The sequence below is a fragment of the Agelaius phoeniceus genome, chromosome 10, assembly GCF_051311805.1.
Source record: "Agelaius phoeniceus isolate bAgePho1 chromosome 10, bAgePho1.hap1, whole genome shotgun sequence".
NCBI classification, from domain to species: Eukaryota; Metazoa; Chordata; class Aves; order Passeriformes; family Icteridae; genus Agelaius; species Agelaius phoeniceus.
The window spans coordinates 12,998,921-13,023,184 of NC_135274.1; the positions used below are offsets into that span (position 1 = coordinate 12,998,921).

The 24,264-nt window shown below is 38.0% G+C and overlaps 1 protein-coding gene across 2 annotated transcripts in view; it reads right to left on the bottom strand.

Moving 5' to 3' along the window:
- Positions 1 to 24,264, bottom strand: part of SLC9A9 (solute carrier family 9 member A9) — a 176,505-nt gene that overhangs the window by 55,150 nt on the left and 97,091 nt on the right. For both annotated transcript variants that reach the window (XM_054639225.2, XM_077183933.1), the window contains exons 10-12: positions 20,657 to 20,770; positions 19,013 to 19,124; positions 13,527 to 13,680 (exon numbers count right to left, since the gene is read on the bottom strand). In XM_054639225.2, coding sequence (XP_054495200.2) covers positions 13,527 to 13,680; positions 19,013 to 19,124; positions 20,657 to 20,770 — 380 coding nt within the window. The remainder of the gene's footprint in view (positions 1 to 13,526; positions 13,681 to 19,012; positions 19,125 to 20,656; positions 20,771 to 24,264) is intronic.

Genomic DNA, 24,264 nt, shown 5'->3' on the forward strand with positions numbered 1-24,264 from the left:
GATCTTTGCATGTTTCCTTATGTAGGAAAAAGGGCTCAGGAAAATGACTCAGGAAAATGTTAGGCACTTATACAGAAAAGTTTTGCCTAAATTTTCATTTTCTGATGTACACAGTGCCAATAATTATTACTCTTTCGTTTAAATGGCAGAATGACACCTGTGCACGTTTGTGTCAAAACACACTTTGAAGCCACTTTAAATACAGCAGGATGAAGAGCAGTGTCTTTTCTGAAGGCAATGTTCTAAGACACTGCTTAATGGAAAATTTAACTTTTCATTTCTTTTCCACCACTTTGCTTTTCAGCAACACAGAATAAAACAATGACTCAAAGACACCCATTTTATTTAATTTTTTTGGTATACCATTTAAAACCTCAAATCTGGAGGTTTATTCAGGAGTATTATATCCTCCTGATATAACAAATATCAATTAATGCATAATGGTCTTTTTGACAGAGTGACTATAGAATTGCTGGGAAAGTGTGCTTCCCTTTATCTAGTGTTTATGCTGTTCAATGTTGTTTTCATTTCATGAGTTGTTTGATAATTGCACTGTTTAGTTTAGACAGTGCAGATTTCTGTTGATTTTAAATTTGTTTTTGCAATATAATCCTTCCTTAAGAAACTCGGCCATCCTTACCAGTTTCAAGCAATACATTTAGATCTTCTGTGACTGTTTAAAACACTGTTTAAGCCATTCATACAAAAACTTACTGTATCTAAAATAGATACAGATCTATTTATGATCTATGTATTTGCACTGTTTGTAATGTGAGGAAATGCAAAGCTGTTACTGACATAAATGTGTGTGTGCATGCTCACAGACACCCTCCAAGCCCTTGAGCTGCAGAGGTTTCAGTGAGGAAAAAATATTTTTCTGGTGCCATTGGCAAATTTGGACCAGATGTCATCCAAAACTGTGAGACCTGCCGGTGGCACAGGGCTCATGGAGCAGCAGATCTGGCTTTGGGACAGAGCTGTTCGGGGGGGTTTTGTTTCCTTTTCACTTTCCAGATGACTTTCACTTGTACAGCAACACCAATGAAGATAGACACTTGTTAGTTAGTTATTGTGGTTATCAAGAACTATAGGAAATGCCCTTATTTCACAGTGTGCAAAGGCCCTTTGTAGAGTTCAGAAAGTGCTAGGCTTGGGCTTGTTCTGAATTGTTTTTACTCACACTTTTCTTGAATTGTTTTTACTCACATTTCTAAATATGCATGACTTGGGAAAAATTTGTTTATTTGGAGAGAATAAGAGCTTAAATGGAATGTAAATGATCCAGAAGCTTGGGTCTGGTGCCCTAACAGAGATGAAATTAAACTTGTGTACGTGCATTTGTGTTGTGTTCCATTGTACTCAGGAGAATGGAGGAACTCTCAGGCATTTGTTCTGCATTTGAGCTTTCTTATTCTGGCAAAGCAAAGGTTTCAGATGTCAACGTTAGCTTCTTCCTTTTGTGTCAGCAACTCAGCTGTGGCTGCAAACCTCTCGATTCTGCTCGTTCTGTTGATCTCAAGTCAAAAATTTCCTGATTTTCTTTTGGTAATGAACCAAATTGGCATTTTTGCCATATTTTCAGGGGCCTAGCTTGTAAACATGTGTTTTGAGATTTTATTTATACTGCCTGCACCAATCCTTGCAAACTTTTCACGAGCAGCCAGGAGGAGGGTTAATCACCTTTGTTGAACAGTTCTTATTAATTGGGAAACACTGGTAAAACAATTTCATTTTAATTAAATCAAATCTCTTTTCTCACAAGTGCATTTGAAGACACTCCTCAAAGTTTCTAGTGTTTGGGGTTTTAAATTTAAATTTTATTTTGTCTTCTGTCTGTAGCCATATACAGCTTGAGCAATAATCCTGAAGCACCCAGCTGAAGTTTAAAATGAGTTCAGGGGAAAAGGAGTTCTGGAAGGATGAGATAGGGAGTGTGCTATAAAGTTTCATAGTTTTATTTAAGCTTCTTGTGTTGCTCTGTAGTGTGTTTGGAGGTGTTTGCTGCATCATATTTAAGAAAAGGACTCCATTCCCATTGCCTTCTTGTAAAAATAAGAATAAACTGCTGTATGTAGCAGCTATGAGCTATCTGAATTCTAGCTGTGATGACAAGAAAAGCAATAGCTTGCATGAGATTAAGAAGAGACAAAGTGAGAAAGTGGAGTGAGAAATTGCCTTGATCAGGGATTCTGAAAGTATAGTCTACTTCTGCCTACAGGCCAAGAAAATAAATGAATGTCATTATGACATCCTGCACCAGCTAAGGATCTGTCCCCATTTCTCCACTGCCACTCAGCTTCCCTGGGGCTCTAAGTACCTCTCTGTGGCCAGTGACTTCAGGCAATGTGATATTTCTGTCAGTGTATTCATAAATATGTGATGGTATTGGCTTCAGGTTCCTGTCTTACTGAGCAGAGCAGTAAACTTCAGAGCTGACGGGCAAGTCTAATGCCTAAAACAAGTCTAATGCCTGAAACTCCCCATAGATACACAGAATAATTTAGGCTGGAAAGGACCTTTAAGATTGTAGAGTTCAACCACTAGCCCAGTACTGCCAAATCCACAACTAAATCCCGGGCCACATCTACATCTGGAAAGGCAAGAGCCTTCTTCCCTTCTTTTGTGAAACAAAGAAAAGATTATTTAATTTTACTTTTTAAAGTGCATCATTACTCCTTTCTGGGACATGTAAGTTGAGATGTTTTTAATAAATTGTATCAACCTTTGCTTAATCTAACTTGGGGAGCTTGTCACTTATTTATAATTATGCTTTTCAATGTAAGTGATAGGAAAGTGGCACACATCCATAATGACTTTGAATTCTAGGTCAAAGAAATGCTCTGATGGAGAATTCAATGTCTTTTTTCCCAGTATTGCATTGAGCATAAATAAGAAAATATATTGGCTGCAGACTGTGTTTTGGAATTAAGCTGAGAAAATAGAATTCAAATTCAAGTGTATGTATATGTAAGGGTTACTAGATCAGAAAGCATGTGAGAAGTCATTCTTCTGTAGACTACTGAAATGGAAGACCTGGATTCTGAACTTTACTCTGCCAAAGATGAATATATTTTAGCTGATAACTCATTTAAAATGGAATGGAAATACTTGCTTGGACAGAAGCTGACACCTCCTTAGCGAACACATTAGCCACCAGTCTACACAATAATTTTATCTCATTTTCTGGTGAATTAAAATGATTTTCTAACTTCTCTATTTTCCTCACCTCATGATGCATATGCAGCCAGATGAAGAACTGATGAGGTCTGGGCTAGAATTCTTCCAGAAGCGTGGAAGAAATTGAGTGAGGCAGAGGAAGCAAACCATCCAACCCAGGGAGGGAGAGCAGGGCTGCGGCGGCTGTGTCCAGGTGGGAAACAGGCTGCCATGGCATTTGCAGGGATTCTTTGGGGTGGAGATTAGAAAAGCTCAGGGACTGATTAAGACTCAGATCAAGATGCAGGCAGACTCCCTGAACCCACTCTGTAATTCCTGACCAGGCTTAGTGCTCATGAATAAGTGAATAGCAAAGGCAACTGGGTAATTCCAAGGTCACCCTGTACAACCCTGTCTACTTGTACAATAAGAGAAGCAAAGAGTCACTTTTTAGGATTCCTGCTTGGGTATTTTACATAAACAGCACTTAGACATTAACTTTTGTGCAAACATCTTTTCTGTATATTTATTCGCATAGAAAACATTTTGGATTTCTAAAACCATAATTTTATGTATGTTTTCAATATCCCTTTATATATTATTTGTCACTATAACAAAATGGTGTATCTATTTGAAGAAGTAAAAAAATGCAGAAGCAGAATATAATTTCAAGGGCATTGAAACCAAGTACTTCTTGCTGAGATAGGAGGAGATTTTCTCATTTAAAGCTCATCAATGTACTGACCAGCCAGTCACTGTTGGGCTGTTTCTGATAACTCACTATACAAAAGTCTCTATTACATTGTAATTATCTGTTTATTAAAAGCTAAAAGCCCAGACTGCCATACAGAGCCTCGATTACTTAATATCTGCTTTAATTAACTTTTCACAATCAACTAATTCTGGAACAATTTGATAGGCTTGTTATCAAGCGTGCCAGACCTGTCCTTCCACTCTACATTGTAAAAAAGAACACAAAGTTCAGAATTTCCAGAGGAATGTTTCATGAAAGTTGAAGTCACAGTTCTCTCCTGCCACAAAGTTCCTCTGCAAACCCAGATGTACCCAGTAATGTTCTTATTTTTTAGGTTCACTATTGTTTTGTTAGAATATTTATGTCATAGTCCATATTTTGCATAAGACCCTTAGGGACTGTAAGACCCCAAATCTTCCCAGTTATTCTATACCTTTATTCTTGTTGGAAGACACAAGGTCTGTTTTGGGTTTTTATTTTTTTGATGCAGAGTTTAAAATTGGAATGAAATGTTTTTGGCACTTTGTGGAATATTTGATAACAGAAAAGAAAACCACAGGAAAGCTTAAAAAACTGAGAAAGTTTGAAAACTTTTGGGCTTTTTCATATTGAAATGATATTTTAGGTCATGATGAAACCTTTTATCCCTTCTAAATGAAGCATTCATTTAATATTTTCTTGCTGAAGTAATTCTAGTATTCTTAGTTGAGCAAAATAGGAGAAGGATGAACATGCACACTTTGGAAATTAGGCAAACTAACAAATATGAAAACCATTAATTCCAGGCTCTATTTTTTAGTCCAGCTGACAGCATCACACACTTCTTAAAATATCAAAGTTCAGTGAGTTTTGAGACCACTTATTTTGCAGAAAGCATCAGTTTCTGACCAATAAAAGGAAGAATTAAGCAGTATCTTGTTCAATGCTTACCCACCAGGAATATAAGATTCATCTTAGTAAATATGATCCTTATTTTTTCTAGAGTCCATGTTGATACCACATATTTATCTCAAACTTTTAAAGGCTCAAACTATTTTTCTTTTGCTCACCTTCAAATGATACAGTTTTGACATATGCATGAAATTATCTGGGTTTATGCTTGCTCCAATTTAATTCTGTCAGAGTAGTTAGAGCTCCAGATTAATTTGGGATATTTTGGTAGAAAGCAATAAATCATCAGTCTCATTCCAAAGATCCAAATAATTAAGTTGTTCCCTAGCACTATTTCCTGATAGGTTTATTTGGTTCTTTGTAACTTGAATAACTTCATTATGTTGACTGCTGCATAGCAGTTATCTTTTGTATGACAAGGAGAAAAGTTTTAATAGGAGAATAAAGTTACTGCATTAGATGGAAGAAAACTTTTTTAGCATACTCAGACATATCAAAGCAGCAGTATTTTAAAATAGGATAAACTAAATAGTTTAATTGACACAAATCTAGCTGGATGGTTTCTATTCCAAATTATAGATTTATTTATAGTTTTCTGGAACTATTCAGAGGTTTTGGCCTGTGGAAGGTTAATCTTATCATTTGCTGCTAGTAAACTGAGGGCATGAATCTTTTATTGTTGTGTAATTTTCCTTCTCTCCTGTACCAAATAGTCTAGCAATAAAAGTGTATCTTTCATATCTTTCTTTTTCTGTTTTCAATAGCCATGTGTAGCTAGAAATACAAGCTGTGTGAGGTGGGATTTAACTGTCTGCCCTGTTAGGAGACTGTGCTCAAAATTAGACCCCTCTGGCCAATAAAGACCAACAGAGTTGATAGCTGGAGTCATGTACAAGTCATGCACCAGTCACAATTGCAATCCAACATCCCCTATTCAACATCTGCCCTGCACTGCCTTCACAGCTGCAGTCAGAAAGCCAAGACCTTTGTATTTTAGTCTTTTATTTTGTTTCAAGCACAAATGTTTATAAATCTTGTTTAGTGCCATTCAGGCAAAATGCTGTGGTGAATAACTGAGAGATCAAATGCACACCTTATCTTTGCAGAGAAGTACCTTGCAAATAAATGACAGGCATTTCAGGAGATCACTGAGATTCATTACCTGGATGATTTCTCATTTTCAGATAGAAATGAAAGGAAATTATCCAATTTCTTTTTCTTATAATAACAGCCAATACATTTATTGTCCAATTTTATAGTGCTTCTTGATTTATAGCATTTCCCAGGCTCATCATGCTCTAGCTACCACTGCAAAAGCAGTTCCCATCTTAACCCTTTCAGTGTGGCTGTCCCCCAAGAAATGCTCAAAGATGATTTCATGTGTGATGTTGAGCTCCTCTGAAGCAGAAGGCCTTTCTAATATGGCTTCAGTCAGGAACTCAGACCATTTGCTATTTCTTGTAATTACTACCTAAACATGAAGTGCTTTCATACCCACAAATCCAGAACTGGTGGCAAAAACAAAGAAAAAGTAGCAAATCTAGCAATATTTTTGTATTAAAAAAAGATCCCTGACTCAGTTCTAACCCAGTATTTTAGCCTGTGCTACTACAGGGGATCAAGGGGAACAAAGTGATAAACCAGCATCTGATCTTCTGCTCTCTGTGACCCATGTGACATGTAATCAATACATTACCATGCAAATTAGTCAAATGCTGAATGACAACGATCTCTTGGCTAAACCTTTCTGCCTTTTCCACTGTTTTCCTGGTCCAGCTGCTCCCCCCCTGCTGGGTAGGTGAGTTACTGGGTGCACAGAGAGGGACTGGCAGCCATGCAGTTTTCTAAGTGAATCACAAATTCCTATTTTTCTGTTGTACCCAGAATATTGTGCGCAAACAATGATGGAGCTCATCAGCAAAACAGTGTGTCTTGAAGATAATGCTCCTGCAAAAACTCTGGGACAACATTTCCTCTGAGCCTTTATGTTGGGCTGTCCATGAACACATGAAAGATTCCTTGTTAGTTTAATTTTACTTGAATAATTTTCACGGTGTTCTTCACAATTGTGAAAATCCCTTTTTAAACAACAGTGTGGATCTTGTGACCTGAGAATCTGCACATTGATCAGTAACATCCTAAGGCTGAGGAGAGCCTGGGGTCAGCAATGTGTTTTCGCATGTATATGCCTTGAGAGATAATGCAGGAATATTCAAGCTATCATCAGTATAAAAGGTGCCAGGCAAAGGCTGTCCTGTAGATGTTCACAGGAACAAATAGTTGGCAGCTAAGGACAGTATATTAAAAATAGTTGCAGCATTTATGATTAGTCTTGTTAGATTCAATTACAGCTGTTTCTGGATTTCAGCGGGTTTTTTTAGGATTAAATGCTTTTCCAAGCAAAGACAGTGTGATCTCTTTTGAAGGTGTGTCTGGGTGAAAAAATTCTCAGTGGGCTGAAGAGACCTGGCTGAAGTTGGCCTCTCAACAAGAGTGTTTATTGCAGTGTTATTTAAATACATACTGTACCATGGCTAAAGAGCAATATGACCCTGCAAACCAGATCAAACTTTGTTTATTGGAGCTATATTTGTTACTGAGAGGGAACAACAGTTAGGCTGATTATGACTGTTCTAAACACAAAACAAAATAATAACCAGTACAAAGTGCACAGAAATACAACCATGCTTGAAAATATCCTGCCTTTAATTGCACTGTTCATCTCTATGTTGTGGTCACTTAAAATTACAGTTGAAGATTCTGTTTCCAACAGCAAATAACAGCTTCACGTCAACTAAACTGTTTTCCAGGAGTCTAGAGGAAATATGACCCAAAGGAATATGGGTCAGAACCTGCTAAGGCCAGGAAACAACATTTAGCTAAACCTTCTCTAAACTGACTTTCCTTCTTATTGACAAACGAGGACAGGAAAATGTGTACCAAGGAATACAAGCAAAATAATTAACAAGGTCCATAATAGTTTCTACGTAATGAATTATGGATCATCTGAAGATGTGTACACACACTCTTGGCTGGTACATTCAGAGTGTCTCATGGACTAGCCATGTTTCAGGAAGGATAATCCATGTGTGCCCATGTGAGGGAGAAAGGAAAGCCAAGATGTGTCCTTAGTTTAGGAATAAATGAGAGGCACTAGAGATCAAACTCCAGTTGGGCTCTAGTTGATAAGGAATGGCTGTAAGGAGATGTACTGTCTCATGCTCTCCTCCATGAGCAGAGAAGCACTCTGTGATGCAGCACAATATTCTGATCAAGGTTCTCTTAACCAGGCTACAGGATCATTCCTCCTTGCCTCAGCTGAGTGCAGCCCAGATCACCTGTCAGGAGGCCATTCTGTCCAGTGCCTTTCTGCAGCACCCCCTTGAACACAGCTGGACACAGGGAATCCTGCTACAGAGGTTGGGAATAATGAAAAGAATATTTTTGTGACTGAAGCAGTAGTGCTATAATCCTGGCCAAGATCATGTTCTTATTGTGGTTGCTCTGTCATAAAGTTCTGTCTTTCAGCAGTCTATAACTAGCTGTGAAAGGCCTGAGATAAATACAAAATCATATTCAACTAACCAGGTTTTTAGGTTGTTTTGTGGTAGACAGCCACAGTCATACACAGTCATGGCACAGCATTTCACCCCACTGCCCATCTACATCCCAAATGAGCCATCCTGCTAAAACATATGCACTGCCTTAGACTTTGGTGTTGAAGCAAACTATTGGATACTGAAGGATCCAAAATGTTGGCTCCTTCTGCTGAGTGAGATGCTTCTGCTTAGAATGTGAGTTTGGTCAGCCTTGTTCATGCCCCAAAAATGGGTAATACCAGGCCTCAGTACTTAGAGAAAGTTGGATGTTTGGAACTGAAGTTTTAGGTGAACTAGAAATGTGTGATTTTAAGGGCAGCCAGGCACACAGCTCTTTTCTAAAATACATTTCTCAACAGCAATGGCCAGATAGGCACAATAGTAAAAGCTACTATTCAAAGCTACTGAGTATTTGTTTAGATTATGGAATAGAATTCTTCCTATTAACTGAAGAACAGCTGCAAAGAGATGCACAAAGAGTCTGGAAATCTCTTGGCAAACATTTACACAGAAGGTGATGATAAACAAACAAGACCTAATACCTAGCACAATGCTTTTATAGGACATGTTTTATTAACAGCTTTGAATTTTTGCTCTGCTTGTCAGGAGAATCCTTTATCCTCAAACCTCTCAGTGCAGATTTACTGTAAAATGTAGCTCTCTATTTTTAATCAGAGTATGGGGAATGAAGGGAATCATATATCCAAAAGCATTAGCAAGTAATGCTCAGCATCTCTGAAGGCACATTTATTGAATAGTTCAATTTGACTGGGAACTTAAATGGCTCTCTCTGTTTTGGTGTTGATGTATTATGGAATTATTCTCACATGCTGATCCAGGTTTATTCATTGTCTGCCAAGAACTGAATATTGTAGTCCTTTCACATGGGGAGTAAAAACAATTCTTTTTGCTGTTACAACTTTAAGACACAGTCAAAGGACAATGTATTACTTAGGGAGGTGGTGCAGCTGCTCCCAGTGTGGCAGCTGACAGTGCTGTAAACACCTGCACCACTTCTGTGCTGGGAGGTGCTGTTACTGCACCAGACAATTGGGAACTCGTAAATACAACCTCGTCCTCGGAAAGGGAACACCCAACTCTCCCTGAAACTCAGAGTTTCAGGTGTTTAGAAAGGAGACAGCTAAAATAAATAAGATATTTCCAAAAGTGTACATTTCATTCTTCTAGAATAAAGTGAAGAAATATTCAGTCTTTGCCAAGAATTTTAAGACTCATTTTGAAGTGTGTTGTGTATGAGTAAATGCAGTAGTAAATGGTATGGATTTCTGTTAAAACTGTGTTTTGACATGTAGACACATTGAGCCATAAATTCTGTTATTAGCAGGTCATATTTCCAAAGCTTTAAGAACTTTTCTTAGATTCAAGATATAGTTTAAGTAGGAATATATATTTTAATATAATTTATTTGTTAAATAAAGGGAGGAAGAATTATTATTAATAAATTTAGTGGATTCCAGGGATACATTTCAGCTTTTTTTTTTACAAAAGCTCTTAGCTGGTTTCTCGTGACACAGCTGATTGATGCTGCTGCATTACATGGGAGATAGAAGTTGAGCCTTTTTAGGTAGCACATGGTTATTTTTGATAGTGTATCTTACTATATGTTTTAGCAACAATTTGCAAATGTTGTATAAGCCATACATATTCCTGGAATAAATCTACTGGTGGTTATCTCTGAGGCCACATCTTTTCTCTAAAAATAGAGTGACAGATTATATTTACATTATGTTAAATTTCAACTGAAAAAGAAAAGCACAGATCTGATGGTATTGCTGTGAGGAGAGGGGGAAAATTATGGGAATCCAATTATTATGGAGACAAAGACTGATTTCTTTCAGAAGTTTCATTTGTACTCTTATTTTAAAGTTGTCATTGTAAGGGAATTAAGGTGTAAGGGAATTGTCATTCCCTTCTACACCAAGTGTCCTGATCACTGTTAAGAGAAATTCTCAATGTAAATCATGGAGAAAGCAACAAATAATTGAAACATGGTATAATATGTGGCAATGATATACAGCAAGATGGCTGTAGAGATCTGAGTACTGCCTTCTGCCCTAATGCTGTAATGCATTATGCCAGAGTAAATGGTAAATATATGGGTGTGAGCTCTTTCTGATTTATGTTATTTTTACATATCTTGAACTGAATGGATGATAGATTTATTTATCTTTTAAATCCAAACTGTGGGTAAATTGGTCTGTACCATATAAACCCAAGAATTTATCTCTAGGATAAGACTGAGCTGATTGACCTTGAGGAGTTCAGAGTTGCATCTCCTGAACTAATGATAGGAACTGGACCCTATTTCACAGAGGGAGAGGGGACACAAAACAGTGCATGTGAGTGAGATTCAATCTATCCAAATAGATTCAGAAATCGCTTGCTCTTCTCTATTAGTCTCTGAATGCCTCCAGATGAATTAAATACATTATCTGCTGGATAATCATTTTATGATGAAAAATTGGCAAAAAAAGCGCACTCTGTTTGTGACTGTTACTTACTTGATTGTGCTGTTTTTGACATTCTCTCCTGAGAAGGTTTACCTATACAGCAACTTGTTTCTGTAGGGAAAGCCAGTGTAGTCACTGTGACCATTCCTATATTTTGATTTCCCATAAGCACTATTTTGAGAAGGTGAGTACCTTTAGTTGTTTGGATTAACTGAGCTGGCACTGTGCTTAGGGTAGGACTGACAATGGTAGATGTGGTTCCCTGGAGCACTGGGAATCTCACAGAGGAATTTCAAGCTGCCCTGGGAAGGTGCCTGAGCAATGTTTGCATCAGCTGATCACAAAGGCTGCCGTGAGACCAGACCCCCTCTTCTGTGCTCATAGCCATGCTTGCAGCATTTCTCTGGCTTCAGCCCTGTTTTCTGTAATTGATGGCACACAAACCCTTTCCAATAAATCTCTTCAGAGACAATCATATCATTTTTGTACTTGTAATGCAGTTTCTGTGGCTTTGTGAGTGGAACCCTCCAAACTAGGTTGAAAAATACCATCTTTTTCTTCTAAAGAACCATGGGGATAGATGCAGCTCAGAGCTGCTGTTCAGGCACAGGTGCCAGCATGCTAAGCAAGCTGGGGTCATTTGCCACAGCTCCATAACTTTCCTTAGCAAACTCATCTGCCAGAATCCATAAAGTGTCAATTGTCATGAATTACCACCACCTTTGAATACAATTACTTAGCAAAATTCGTTAAGACTTAAATGATAAATGCTGGTAGCTAAGGAAAAAAGTCCACACTGAGGTGTAATAAATTATAAATACAATTAAATATCTTCACTAGAAGGAGAAATCAGAGCCTCAAGATAAATTTGTAATTAAAGATGTCTATTTAAAATTTTATCTCTGACCTCCTCATAATTTATGAAGATATATGTTCCAATGTCAAGAAAGTAAGTGTAAATTATGAACCTAATATCTTTATAGTAAGAAAATCGATATCCTGATTACAAACTCAATTTATTTTATTGATAAAAATGTCTGGCAGATCCGATGGGATTCAGAGGAAATCCTCAGAGATAAGCATTTCAAATCAGTAATGATTGTCTACTTTCAGTGTCTTGGGTGAAATCTATCGTACAAGAGCCTAGAGAAAGAAGCATGTGCATTGAACAGTATAAACAGTTAATATGAGAGTCAGCCCCTCACTTGTGCTCTTGGGGGGCTTTGCACCTCTGGGTAGCACTAAGGAGCAGAAGAAATGCCCTTGCATCCAATTAATTTTCTTGTTAGTGAAAGCACTTCACGACCTTAATTTAACAATTCCCTTGAGAGCTGAACCACGAGGGGCATCTAGTAACCCAAGCTCTCAAGCTGCACATTGACTACTCAGACTGCACATTGCTGCCAGCCTTTTCTCCTTACTGTATTCTCAGTATTATTCCTTATCTCCTGTTACAGAAACCCAGACTGACTTGCTCCCCAAGATCTACTGAGAAAGCCCTTCCTCACCCGCCTTTCTGTTGCCACACAGAAAAACTCTTGCTGACTGACAGTGAAAAAGTGGCAAATCTCAGAAAGATGACTGATAGTGCCAGAGTGTATCCAAACTGTAATGGCCTTGATTGACATTATGGGACATGAGGCATGTCATGAAGAAGACTCAAACTGTCACAGAAATAGAAAACCTCCACACTGTACATGGATGCCTGTATCCATGTTTCTCCAGTACACTTGTACACTAGTCCTTATTTTGTCTGCAATTTTATCTATGCTCTTTGTAAAAGCCCCAATTTGGTTATCTTCAGCTGCTATTTTATAGCAAGAGTCTGACACGAAGGCTTGTAATCAGACATCATTTTGTAAACAAGGAAAACATATGCTATATATAGAATAAATGATAAGGAATTGTGAATTGCAGGCCTATCTCGATACTGAGGATTTCTGTGGTGATCTTGCAAATCACAGCAGGGAGTTCTGAATGGATTGTGAAGTAACCAGAATCAATAACCAGCATGAGTACACTCATTATTAAAAGTTGGGTTTCAAAAAAGCACACTTGGAAGGACATTGCATTTAAATTAGATCCTTTTTACTCCAGTTTTCTATGTCCCTCTCACTTGTAATTTAACCTCCCTTGTCATTCATTGCTCTCTGTGAATACAAGTGACTATGAAGTAATTAAAAAAATAATATAGTGAAGAAAAATATATAAAACAATGCATAATAAATTAATGCCTGAATGGAGGAAGATTTTTCCAGCATATTCTCATTATAATCAGAAATACACTATTTATTAGATGTTTGTGTAGTAACTACATATTTTAGGATGAGGGCAAAATCTGCCTGTATAGCTCTTTCCTCAGCAGCAAGGAGGACACTATTAAGATGTATTCATGATGTTTAAAAGGAGCAGTAGTGAAACAAACTCTCAGGAAACAAGGATGTGTCTGACCTGCATCTAAGCCCATAACAAACTTAGGAAGGACCTGTTCCTTGTGGTCTGGAGCCGCTAACAGATGCATAAACCCTCCCTTTGTGTGTCCTAAAGCTCATACAAAGCACACCTATAAGCATTAGGAAGTTGTAAGGATGTTGCCGTGGCTCCATAGGGATCCCATTCTGTGCTGCTGGCCGGGGCTGCACAGACAGTACTGACCTGATCTGCAGCCAGGTGAGCATCGGTGTGGTGCCTCCCCCACACACCCAGACTGTGAAGAACACCACCAGCAGGGCTGTGCTGAACATCATCTGCTTGGGCTGCGAGTCCGTGTCCCGAATGGCCAACGCAAATGCAATGGCGCCTCGCAAACCTGCAACGAGACAAGGGGGATGCACTTAATGAGAGAAACAGAATTTTCATCTTTTCAGTCCAAACCCAGTTCCAAGGACAGAGGAAATTTTCAGATCATAATCCTGTTTATAAAGTACTGAATCATGCTGAAAGGGTGGGATTTAATGCAGCAAATTTGCAAAAGTACTCTCATATTCACATAATAATCACACTTTTGCTTTAAGTCCACTGAATTCTTTGTCTAGAATAATTGCAAATTAAGTAGTGATCTGAACCTAATGCAGGTTGGAAAAGAAATTTATATTCTCTGTTAAGTGGGACTACTCATGAAGTCAGGAGCAAGTGAAAAAAAGGATTGGCATTAAAATCTGTACCTAAATATGCTACTCATTGCTTCCTTGAAAATATAAAATATATTCCTTTAAAATCATTTAATGTTCTACGACTAGTCAGAAAAACATGACTTAAAAACAATGAATAGTTTTTCAAACTAAACCTCCCCTAAAAGGGGATGCAGAATAAATTAATGTACTTGAAATGTTATAATAGTTGTAGAATTATACACCCACAGAGACTGAACAAACAAGAAATTACAAGGGTGGTGAAAACAGCTAAATGAGTTTAAAAAAAAAAAAGCCCCATAGGTAGTAATAAAGGGACTAAATAGGTCTTGACAAAATGCCATGTTTAAAAATTGAGGGGGAAAAAACCTGCTAGTGCCTGCAGCCCTCAGGTTGCATAATACAAATAATACTCCATATTTTCCAATGCCTTTCATTTATCTATTTAAATGTGCTTTATTGTTTTCTAAAAAAACTTTCACAAAATAATTCTAGAGAGCAAAGTTATTACGTGTATACAATACATGCTGAGTGCAAAAAGTACCTTGCAAAGTATTGAGAGATTAAATCTAGTAATCAAACCTCTTGTAAGGCACTGATGACATATGCAGAATCATTTAATTAACTGCTAAATGCAGCTATTTTTGGCCTAGAACTCAAAAGCTCTTTAAGATTACATAGCTAGAATGTGAATTATTTGGTATAGAAGCTGGGCTTCCAATTATTTGGTATAGAAGTTTATGCAGGGAAGAGCACAAAGGCATTTCTGCAAGGAAGAAGCAGACTGGGGTTGCACTGTCTGAAAATACTCAGTGGCAGCAGGTTCAAAACCCTGCAGGCAGACACTGGGCTTGTCCTTGGCTTTGCTTTTGTGTAAAAGACATCTCTGAGGATGCAGTGCTTTACTATTTTCTAACAGGGAAAGAATATAATCTAATTTTAAACTAAGGAGGGAATGAACAACTATTGAAATGGTCTTTATTTCAGTGGTTACAGTGGTAATCTGGATGATTGGAACAGCTACATTTCACTGGAAAACAATGTTGTTTCCCACAGTTACAGCACACCTTTAATTTTAAATCTAGAACACCTCTTTTTGTAAGAGGGGAGATATATATATACACATACACACACATATTTAGATATAAAAGTTAATTAGTATGTCTTCTTGAGCAGTGGACTGGCTGTTTCTTCAGTTCGGAAAAATAGTGAGTGACTTCTCTGCATTTTTCATTTATAAAAGGCTCAACATGGTCTATAAGAGATAATTCAGTTTCAACTAAAGACATGTCTTAAGGAGAATAAATAAACTAAACAACTAAAGCAGTGGGAAGCAGATGAATACACTTAAAATGCAAAGACTCAATGAGAAGCAAGGAACACTGCTATATGCCTATATATATGTATACATCTCTCAAAATACTTTTCAGGTAATAATACAAGTGAAGGAAGGGAATTTTAACAACCTCAGAACATGTTGAGCTATTGAAATGGTCTGAAGTTAAGGAAGATGAAATGTTCTGTAAAACTTGAGGGAAAACTGCCACCAAAGCCCAGTGGGATGACTGGATGCAGTGGATGTTGGTACCTCAGCTCCCCCTGGACAGAGTGGGGCAGCAGAAGGACCAGCTCTGATGAACCATTAGCAGAGATTCTCTCCCCTCATCTTTCAGAGGTGCACTGATTGGAGCTCCACATCTGTGTTAATCCATTCATCCTTGGGCTGAATCACAGATTTCCTAACAGATATTTTTTTGTGCCAGCCATTAGAGATTGATCTTTAAGCAATACCCTCTAATGGGTCAGAGCCTTCAAAGCAGACCAGCGCAGGGGTAAGCCCCAGAGTCCCCAGAACAGAACCTGTGTGCCCTGCAGGGCTGTTAGCCATCCTTTGCCCACACCCTAGACAAACATCTCTCCAAGCCCAGCCCTCTGAAGAGCCCATGAGGGCTGGAATGTTTGCTGCTGGTGGGAAAAGAATCTGCCAGGAAAGAAGACTTTCTGTGGGTAGCCCTGATGTTTTGGTTTCAGCCATAGTTTTCTGCTCTTTTCTTCCTTGCTTTCTTTTCTATTTAGCTGATTTCTTCAATTGCCACTTCCCACCTCTGTGTCTGTATGAATGTGTAGATGTAAATGCCTGCACAACAGCTGTCTGTACATAGGCATCTTTTGGCTTAATTCTGCATTTGTGTTCATCCTTTCAAGCTCCACTGATGCTGTAATCTTATATTAACAGCAACCACCCCTGTAGCACTGTGTCCCACAAGCCTCTCTGTTGCCTATTTATGTGTTGTAGAGAAGAGGAAAGCAGAGTAAAAAGTAAATAAAGATGCTGGGAGAAGAGTGGAAGATGGTATAAAGTCTAAGACTTTAAAATGTTTCTTTTTCACATGAGCAGAGACTGCTGGACTGCTCACTTTAGCTGATGTTCAACTTAATTTGAGAAGCCTGGACTTAATTAGTCCTTGTATAAAGGACTAATCAAGTTTTCATTTCCAATGGAATGTTATCAGGAATCATGATTAAAAACAGTTGTAGACGTGAATCCACCCTCTGTAATGTATTTTTAGAGGAGTGGTAGAAGCAGATAAAGAATGTGATAAATCAAAATACTTCATAATCCACCTCCAAGCCCAACTCTTCCACCTTTTCTCAACTGTATTGATATGTATCAAAAAGCAGAACTTAGTGACTTCAGGAGAGTTCTTTGCAGAGTAAGGTTTAATCAAAGGCTAATCAACAGTGTACTTGCCTGACCTTAATTGCTTTTCTCAGCAATTTTTCTCAGCAATCACTTTGGTGATTGTGGCAGTAAAACAAGCAGTAAATGTTTGGTGGATTTGGTAATAAGATAGAAAACAAAACTAACCCCAAATTCATTGTTTTCCACATCTGAATGTGTGATGCTGTAGTAAATGAAGGGCATTTTTCCCTGTGATCAACAAGAACCTGATGCTATGCCAGAGCAATGAAGATGGTAAAACCCACACTGAAGTGGTGGATGCCCCATCCTTGGAAACACTCGAGGTCAGGCTGGATGGGGCTCTGGGTGACCTGATCTGGTTGAAGATAGCCCTGCTTATTGCAGGGGGTTGGACCAGATAACCTTTAAAGGTCCCCCTCCAGCCCAAATTGTTCTATGACTGTTGCTACAGATCTTTGTAGATAATTTCCTTCAAACTCGAATTCAATGTCTTGTTTACTCATCAGAAATGTGTCTCTCTCCTGGCAGACACTGTCCTCCCTGTTTATCACTATATGCAGTTTTATCAGTTTATAGCACTATGAATGTTATTGGTAACTAAGCACAAATCTTGGTGCATCTTAAAAAATAGAATTACACAGAAAATCTGTGCATCCTGTGAAGTGTGCAGCTGCTGGCAGCATGAGAGACAGTCTTTATTATTATAGCTGCAGATTATGCCATTACTTTATTATAATGTAAACACATTTTCCTCTACAAAATAGAGGGGGTTTTATCTTTGGAAATAGATAAAAATTACTTTTCTGAGAACTTGAACATTTATATTTTAGAAGCCTGCAATACTACTGTTTCAGTTCTCAGCTGCCAGATTGTCCTGGAAAGCTAATGTGTGTGAGTTCTCACGTTCAGCTGGCTGCAGGCTGCTTTCTGCTCCTGTTCTGTGGAGAATGAAATTTGATTGCAGAAAATGAGGACAGAAAAGTTAAAGAATAAGAGAGATTTCAGAAGGTTTTCCATCCTATACTTTGGCTGATGCAAACCAAAAGCCAAAATGGAGCCCAGGAACTAGATACCAAATGATAGGAAGCTATTTTCCATGCTGCTGTCTTGCTGGCCACCTGCTAGGCTTACCAGGGGGATCTCCAGCTCCAGGTTACCCATGGAACAATGGCAGGGGAGCAGTTGGGCTGAAAGGCAGCTCCTGCTGGATGTGTCATCATCCCTCACCCCGCTCTCGCTGGAATTAGTGACATTTTCAGTGGCAGCTTTTAGCAGAAGGATTGAATGGGTATAGAAATGAACTGCTGTGTTGCTCTCCAGAGAGTTGGAATTACATAGGCACAAATGAGGCCCCCTGATGTGGAGTACTCCTGATGAGGGAGCTTGAAATGCAGCACATTGTATTTCACTCGTTATCTGGCTAAATGGATCCCTGTACATCAAGGCTGTCAATCAAGAACTTTTATCCATACAAATGTGGAATACATTTTTGCATAAAAAGCAGAAAAATGAAGCAAAAAATGTGCTGAGTTTCTAATTTAAAAAAATTATATCATCAATAGCGTAGGGGTATCCGCATTTCTGTCTTTTACTGAACAGATATACTTGGCTTATAAGTGAGTTTTTCCTAACTAGCATTAGAAAGTCAAGTGGAATTATTTCTAGCTTGTACAAGTAAAAAAATAGGTAATCCAGATGAGCCTTAACAGTTATGGGGATGATGTGCAAATCAGACTAGAACATGGCTCCCTCTTCTGGATTTTATTTTTTTTTTATTATTCTACAAGGTTAGCAAAATCAACAAAATTTAATATCAAGCTGGAATACATATGAAAAGGTCTGTGGAATTGAAATGATCAGGTTTAAAAGTAAAACTGTTCCAGAAGTTTAAGGAATTGCCAAAGGCCATGTCTGATCTGAGTGTCAGCACTAACACTATCCAAGTTGGGTATTTATTTGCTGCTGTGTAAAATACTCTCAAGTATACTACAGGTGCCTCTAAAACAGCACAGCTTAAAAACATGGTATTCCCAAATTGTCATGAAAGTGTAGACAGATGGGGGACAATGGATTGAAAGACAATGGCTTCCTGGGCAGTGAGTTTCCAAAATGTTAATTAAAATAGGGAAAGAGCACAGTGAGGTTGATCACAAGGCATCCATTTGCTTCTTTGGAGAGATGACCTTGAGTTTTAAGATAACAAATTATTTGTGATAAATGTGTTTTTTTGTAGTGATAGATGACTATTTTTGTCATTCATTGAATGTGGACAGGAGAAATACCAAAAAAGCCAAAATAGCTCTTACCTGAAAACATCATCATGTGCTGAAAGGTCCTGGGAATCTTTTGTTTTCGACCCAAATTCAAAAGGAAAGATAGTGGGTATATGTTGGAAGCTCTTGCTACAAAAACTGCCACCTAAAATGTAAGATGTTGAGGAAAATAGTGGACAAACTACCGACAAAACCAGAATTAACCCAAATATTTCTCTAAAATTCTTTTTAAGGTGTAATTAAACAAATATGACATTATCTTTTTAAGTTTTACATGCCACGTTCTAATGCTCCCTGTGCAGTGGCAGAGATCTGCCTTTCCCAGACATCCTGGTTTTATATTCATCATTATATATCTCACTTCAATCACTCTACTTCTACTCATCACATTTGTGTCACATGTGACTTCATCTTCAGCTCTTCAGGAAAATGCCCATCATCAATTGCAGAAAGAGCATTATGTCCTTGAGCAGCAATTTTCAGAGACTAAATCTACTTTTGGACCTGATTATTACTTCCTTATTTCCTGGTGATTCATATTGTCTATATCAAGCACTTTTTGCTTTTTCTTCCCCTTCTCAGCTGAGATTCTTCTGATGAAGTTCTTTACTACTCCTCTGTGGAACTATACCAAAAGTTTCCTTAATTGGAGCCATGAGGCCATTATCAGGTTTAGAGAAAGGCAGTCTGAGCTCCCTGTATATGCTTTTTGCACATTTTGCACGTTTTTTGCCCTTCCCTTGTCTTGTGGCTCAATTATGGCACTCCCAGTCTGAGTGGTCTGGACTGGAGAGCAGTGAAGAGTTTGAGAGGCAATGTCTGAGTCCCAGCAGCTGCCCCAGGAGCTGCCTGCAGCTCTGATGCAGTCCGGATTATTCATTTAGAAATTACATATAACAATTACTGCACATCAACAGTGTGCTCCCAACTTTCAAAGCTATTACAGTTCATTTAAAAGTGATAAGCAGAGGCCTGCTGCTCTGAGAAAAAAAAAAAAAAAATCATTGAATAAATTGTCACTGTGAAAAGAATCTATATCACTCTATGAGTAAGATTTATTGAGAAACCATGGCAGACACAGAGCTTTTCTTACCTCTTAGGCACATGATGGTGTAAATAATTCCATGTATGCTAGAGATACCAAGTATAAAGAAGGAAAGATCTGAGCAAAGCAGAACTGTGTGATTTTTAAGGACTTCATATCATTTAAGTTGTTTTGGGGAAGTCCTGCTTATGGCACACATCTGTCTGGAGGCAGCTCTCCAGTTTGGGGATCTGCACTGGCTCCAGACAGGAAAAAAGGTTTTGTGTTGCACCTGTCCCCACAGATGTGTCCCAATACTTGTCCCAATTTCCCACCCCACCTGTAAACCACTGGCAAAAGTTCCCCAGCAGGTTTAAAGCTATTTGCCTATAGCAGAGGAGCAAAACAGCAACTGTCCAAAGAACATGTGCTACATGCATTGGGGCAGTTATTAGCATATAGGTAATAGATGATTGTGCTTGGAATTGACAATTTACTGATCTTTAGTATTTGAGGAACCGATTGGTTTGCTTGTTGACTTCTTTTTTCACATGGAACATGCATTCTTTATATATATATATATACACACACACACACACACACACACACACACACACACACAGAGATATGTACTTCTTTAAAGCAAAGGATACAAGAGCACCAAATATGAAAAGAGGATTGAAGATGTGATTTTGAAATGTAAATAGTGCGAGTCCCATGTAACAGAAGATGACATTCTCAGCCAAAAAATTCATGAACTCGAACAACTTAAATGAGAGAGAAAGAACATAATTATGACTCATGTCTACAGCAAACTACTGATTATCCCAGGTTCCCTTGGAATACAGAACTGTTTAGATGAAAGGAACAGAAATTGCTGCTGTTTCAAGGGTGGATTTTAAACCCACCTAATTTGCTGACAAATTAGACACAAGGTGTCTTTTAGCTTTAAAAATCATAGTTGCTTGCAGGTTTTTCTCTGATTTGTATATGAAAGCTTGACATAGACAACTGGTAAAATACATAAACAGCAAGTAAGTTATATGAGCTTCAGTGCAAACTGCAGGGAAGCTGAGGGAAATTAGCTTCACTCATGTTTACAGGGGGAGCCTGGGAAATGGCTCGTGGTAACACAAGTGGCTGTGCATAATGCAGTCCTGGGTATGAGTACACTAAGGCCTAGAGAGAAAAAATAATCCTAAATGGACTTTTAAGAACTTGTCCCTTTAAAATATAGCACAATCTTTCTTATTACTATGAATATTGTCTTGCAGATGGAAATCCTTATTGCACTGTATGGACATCAATATCAATACTAATTTCAAAACAAACTATTTAAAATGTCATTTAAAGGTATTATAAAATAAGCTTAAAATGTATGAGTAGGGTAGAATTTCTTGTGGGAAAAATCAAGCAAAGCCAAAATATTCATTTGCCTTAAGGGGATGTTTTTGATTATATTTGCAACTGATTATATTAAAACTAATAAAATAAATTTTCCTATTTAACCACATCTGGAAAAAATCAGTCATTGCTGCCAAATAACCACAGAGAGGAAAAAGGGGCATTTCATTTCTGCAGTCACTTTTGAGCTCAGGATTCTATGCTAACAGATCCTGATGCAGAGTTAGAACTGAAGTTTGTCAGTCTGTCTGCAACCAGCCATACATCACTATCCAGAATGTTACTATGGAGATGTTTTATTTGTCCTCAGTGGGCTTATGTATTTTTTGTTATATGCTTGTGCTTCTAAAAATAAATATCCAGTAACAATCACTAAGATTTAACAAAGGAAAAATGAGAGCTGTCAAAATCATTAAAACAAATTTCAGAGGCAAAATGGCATAAAACCAATTAGTATATGGGAGGATATTTTGGACTCCATGGTAGCACCATCAATTATCCCAAGCACACATTCCATAGCCCTCATTTTGGGCTGCAATACTGAACGACAGTAAAACAAGCACAAAAAATATTTACAGGTTAGCAGTCTTAAATTATTTGAATTGAATTTAGATGAGAGGTACCAGTTGTCAAAAACTTCTAAGTCTGGGATCTTGTGACTCATAGAAATTATGATAGGTTCTTGCATTTCCACTTGGGAGCAAACATGATCCCATGTCTTTGTGGCAATATCATGCATTGTTTGAAACAATAGAAAAATGTATCAGGAGTGCCATGACAGGATCTACATCTCTATAAAATAGATATCTGTGTATATATGAAAATCTTCTGAGGGAAGGATACTGCTATGAGGAGCCACAACTGCATACTTTAATTGTTGGGATGAGATAAAGTACTCCACAGGTTCTAAAGCTGAATGATATTTTTTTTTTCATTTAGAAAATCTCATTCAAGACTCAAAAAAAAATTAAAGTGGATGTACTATTGGCACATTTTAGAATCAGAAATTCTTAAACTAAATTTCCTTTCTTGTATTTTCAAAACTTCTGTTAATATACATTTTTTTTGAGGAAAAGAGTTTTTTTTTCTATATCTTTGCCTTTGCTCTATACTTTTTCTGAGCAATCCTACTAAATTCAAGCTTTTACTGTTGCCTGGAGTGCTTTCTTGGTATAGCTGATTTTAAACTTCTCACCCCTTGTCTCCCAGCAATCCCATCAAGATACAATCTTTATGGATTTCTTGCAAATCCAGTTTAGTGCATCTTTTTCATTTCCCCACAACTTTACCTCCTTTTACTCACTACAAGCCTCCTGCTTTTTCCTACTTCAAAGTTCCACGCTGATTTCAGTAAATGATTGTTGAAGAGAAAAAAGTCCCTCATCCTTGTCTGGGTGTTTGCACTCCACATGAGCAGCACATTTTTCCTTTGCTCTCTGGGTGAATGTGTCATGTCCCACAGCACAGCCCTGCTGATCTCCTTGGCCTCTGTTCACAGTGGGTGTAACATTTGCAGCCACAGCATCTGTGTCACATACCTCCAATGTTGGAATTGAATTGCTGTACATCAATTTTTTTTTCTACCCCCTGAGCAAATATAACCCAAATATTTTTTTGTTCCTGTGAGGCTTTTTTTTTTTTTTTTAATATGTGTCTTTGCTGAGCTGTGCTGGTCTTTCTCCTCTTATCTCTAGTTTCCCTGTATTTTGATCTTTCACTATCACTGCTTGCTTGCTAGAAGATTAAATCCAGACTCCTTTTCTTCCTTTGTGTTGCAAAAATCCAGGTGTTATTTCAATAGCTAAATTAGAGCAGGCTCCACTCCTTCCTATTCCAGGCACAAGCATGATATGGTCTATTATCAAAGCTTCAGCTGCTTAAAATGGTAAAAGTAGCTTGTTAGCTTCATTCAGAATCTTCTGTGTTCCCCACATAGTTTGCTCTCTTTTTTAAAAGTCTATCACTCACACATATGACACATTTATTCACTGACTGCAACTTATTCAAATTTCTCACCATGAGTTAGAAAAAATTAAATAAAACAACTGCTTCAGAGCTAGTTATTGTCATAAAAGGAGTGATGTCTGAATGCTTTTTCTTGAAACATGACAGTTGCTGATATAGCGTAAAAATGACCCACTGTTCTCTTGGCCTTGCTTTTATTAGTGTATTTAAGTGCAGTGTTTTATTTAGTGCTCAGCTTCTGTGTTTTGTTCAACAGTAATACAGAGCCCATGGAGAGATCCATTTAGCACTTAACTGTCAGTGCTGTGCAGCACAAATCCCTCCAGAGCAAAACAATTTGTTCTAAAGAGATCTTCTGAAAACCACGTTAAAAAACAGCTTCCATAGGAGCCTTTCCCCAAATTGTCATGCCTCTCAGTCAGATGTTTCTGGAGTTATTTTAAAGAGGAGATGTCAAGACCTTTTGATGAGAATTAGAAAAATAGGAGCAATAGGCTTTCAGCTGGAATTTGAAAATCCCTGGGTGCCCAAGGAGTTGCACCATGCACAGCAGCCTGTGGGGTGACATCCTCTCCTGTCTGAGGGGCCATGAGCCAGGGCCATGCAGTGCTCCAGGGGCTGCTTAAATGCCACTCAAAAATTCTCAATATGTTGAATGTATGTACTTGCAAGTGGGATTGCTTTTGTGGGAAGAAAAAGTTAGGATTCAAGTCTTCTGGATTCCAAGTGTTTGGAAGTATTTTCTCCATAACCATAAATTCCCTTCCCTTGTCACCCACACAGCCAACCTCTTTCTACTCTAAATGAAATTGGCATAAAGTGCTTATACACCACTATTAGTTTTCCCAGGGCTACCAGAAAACCATTTTAATACACAAGTAGCAATAAGACA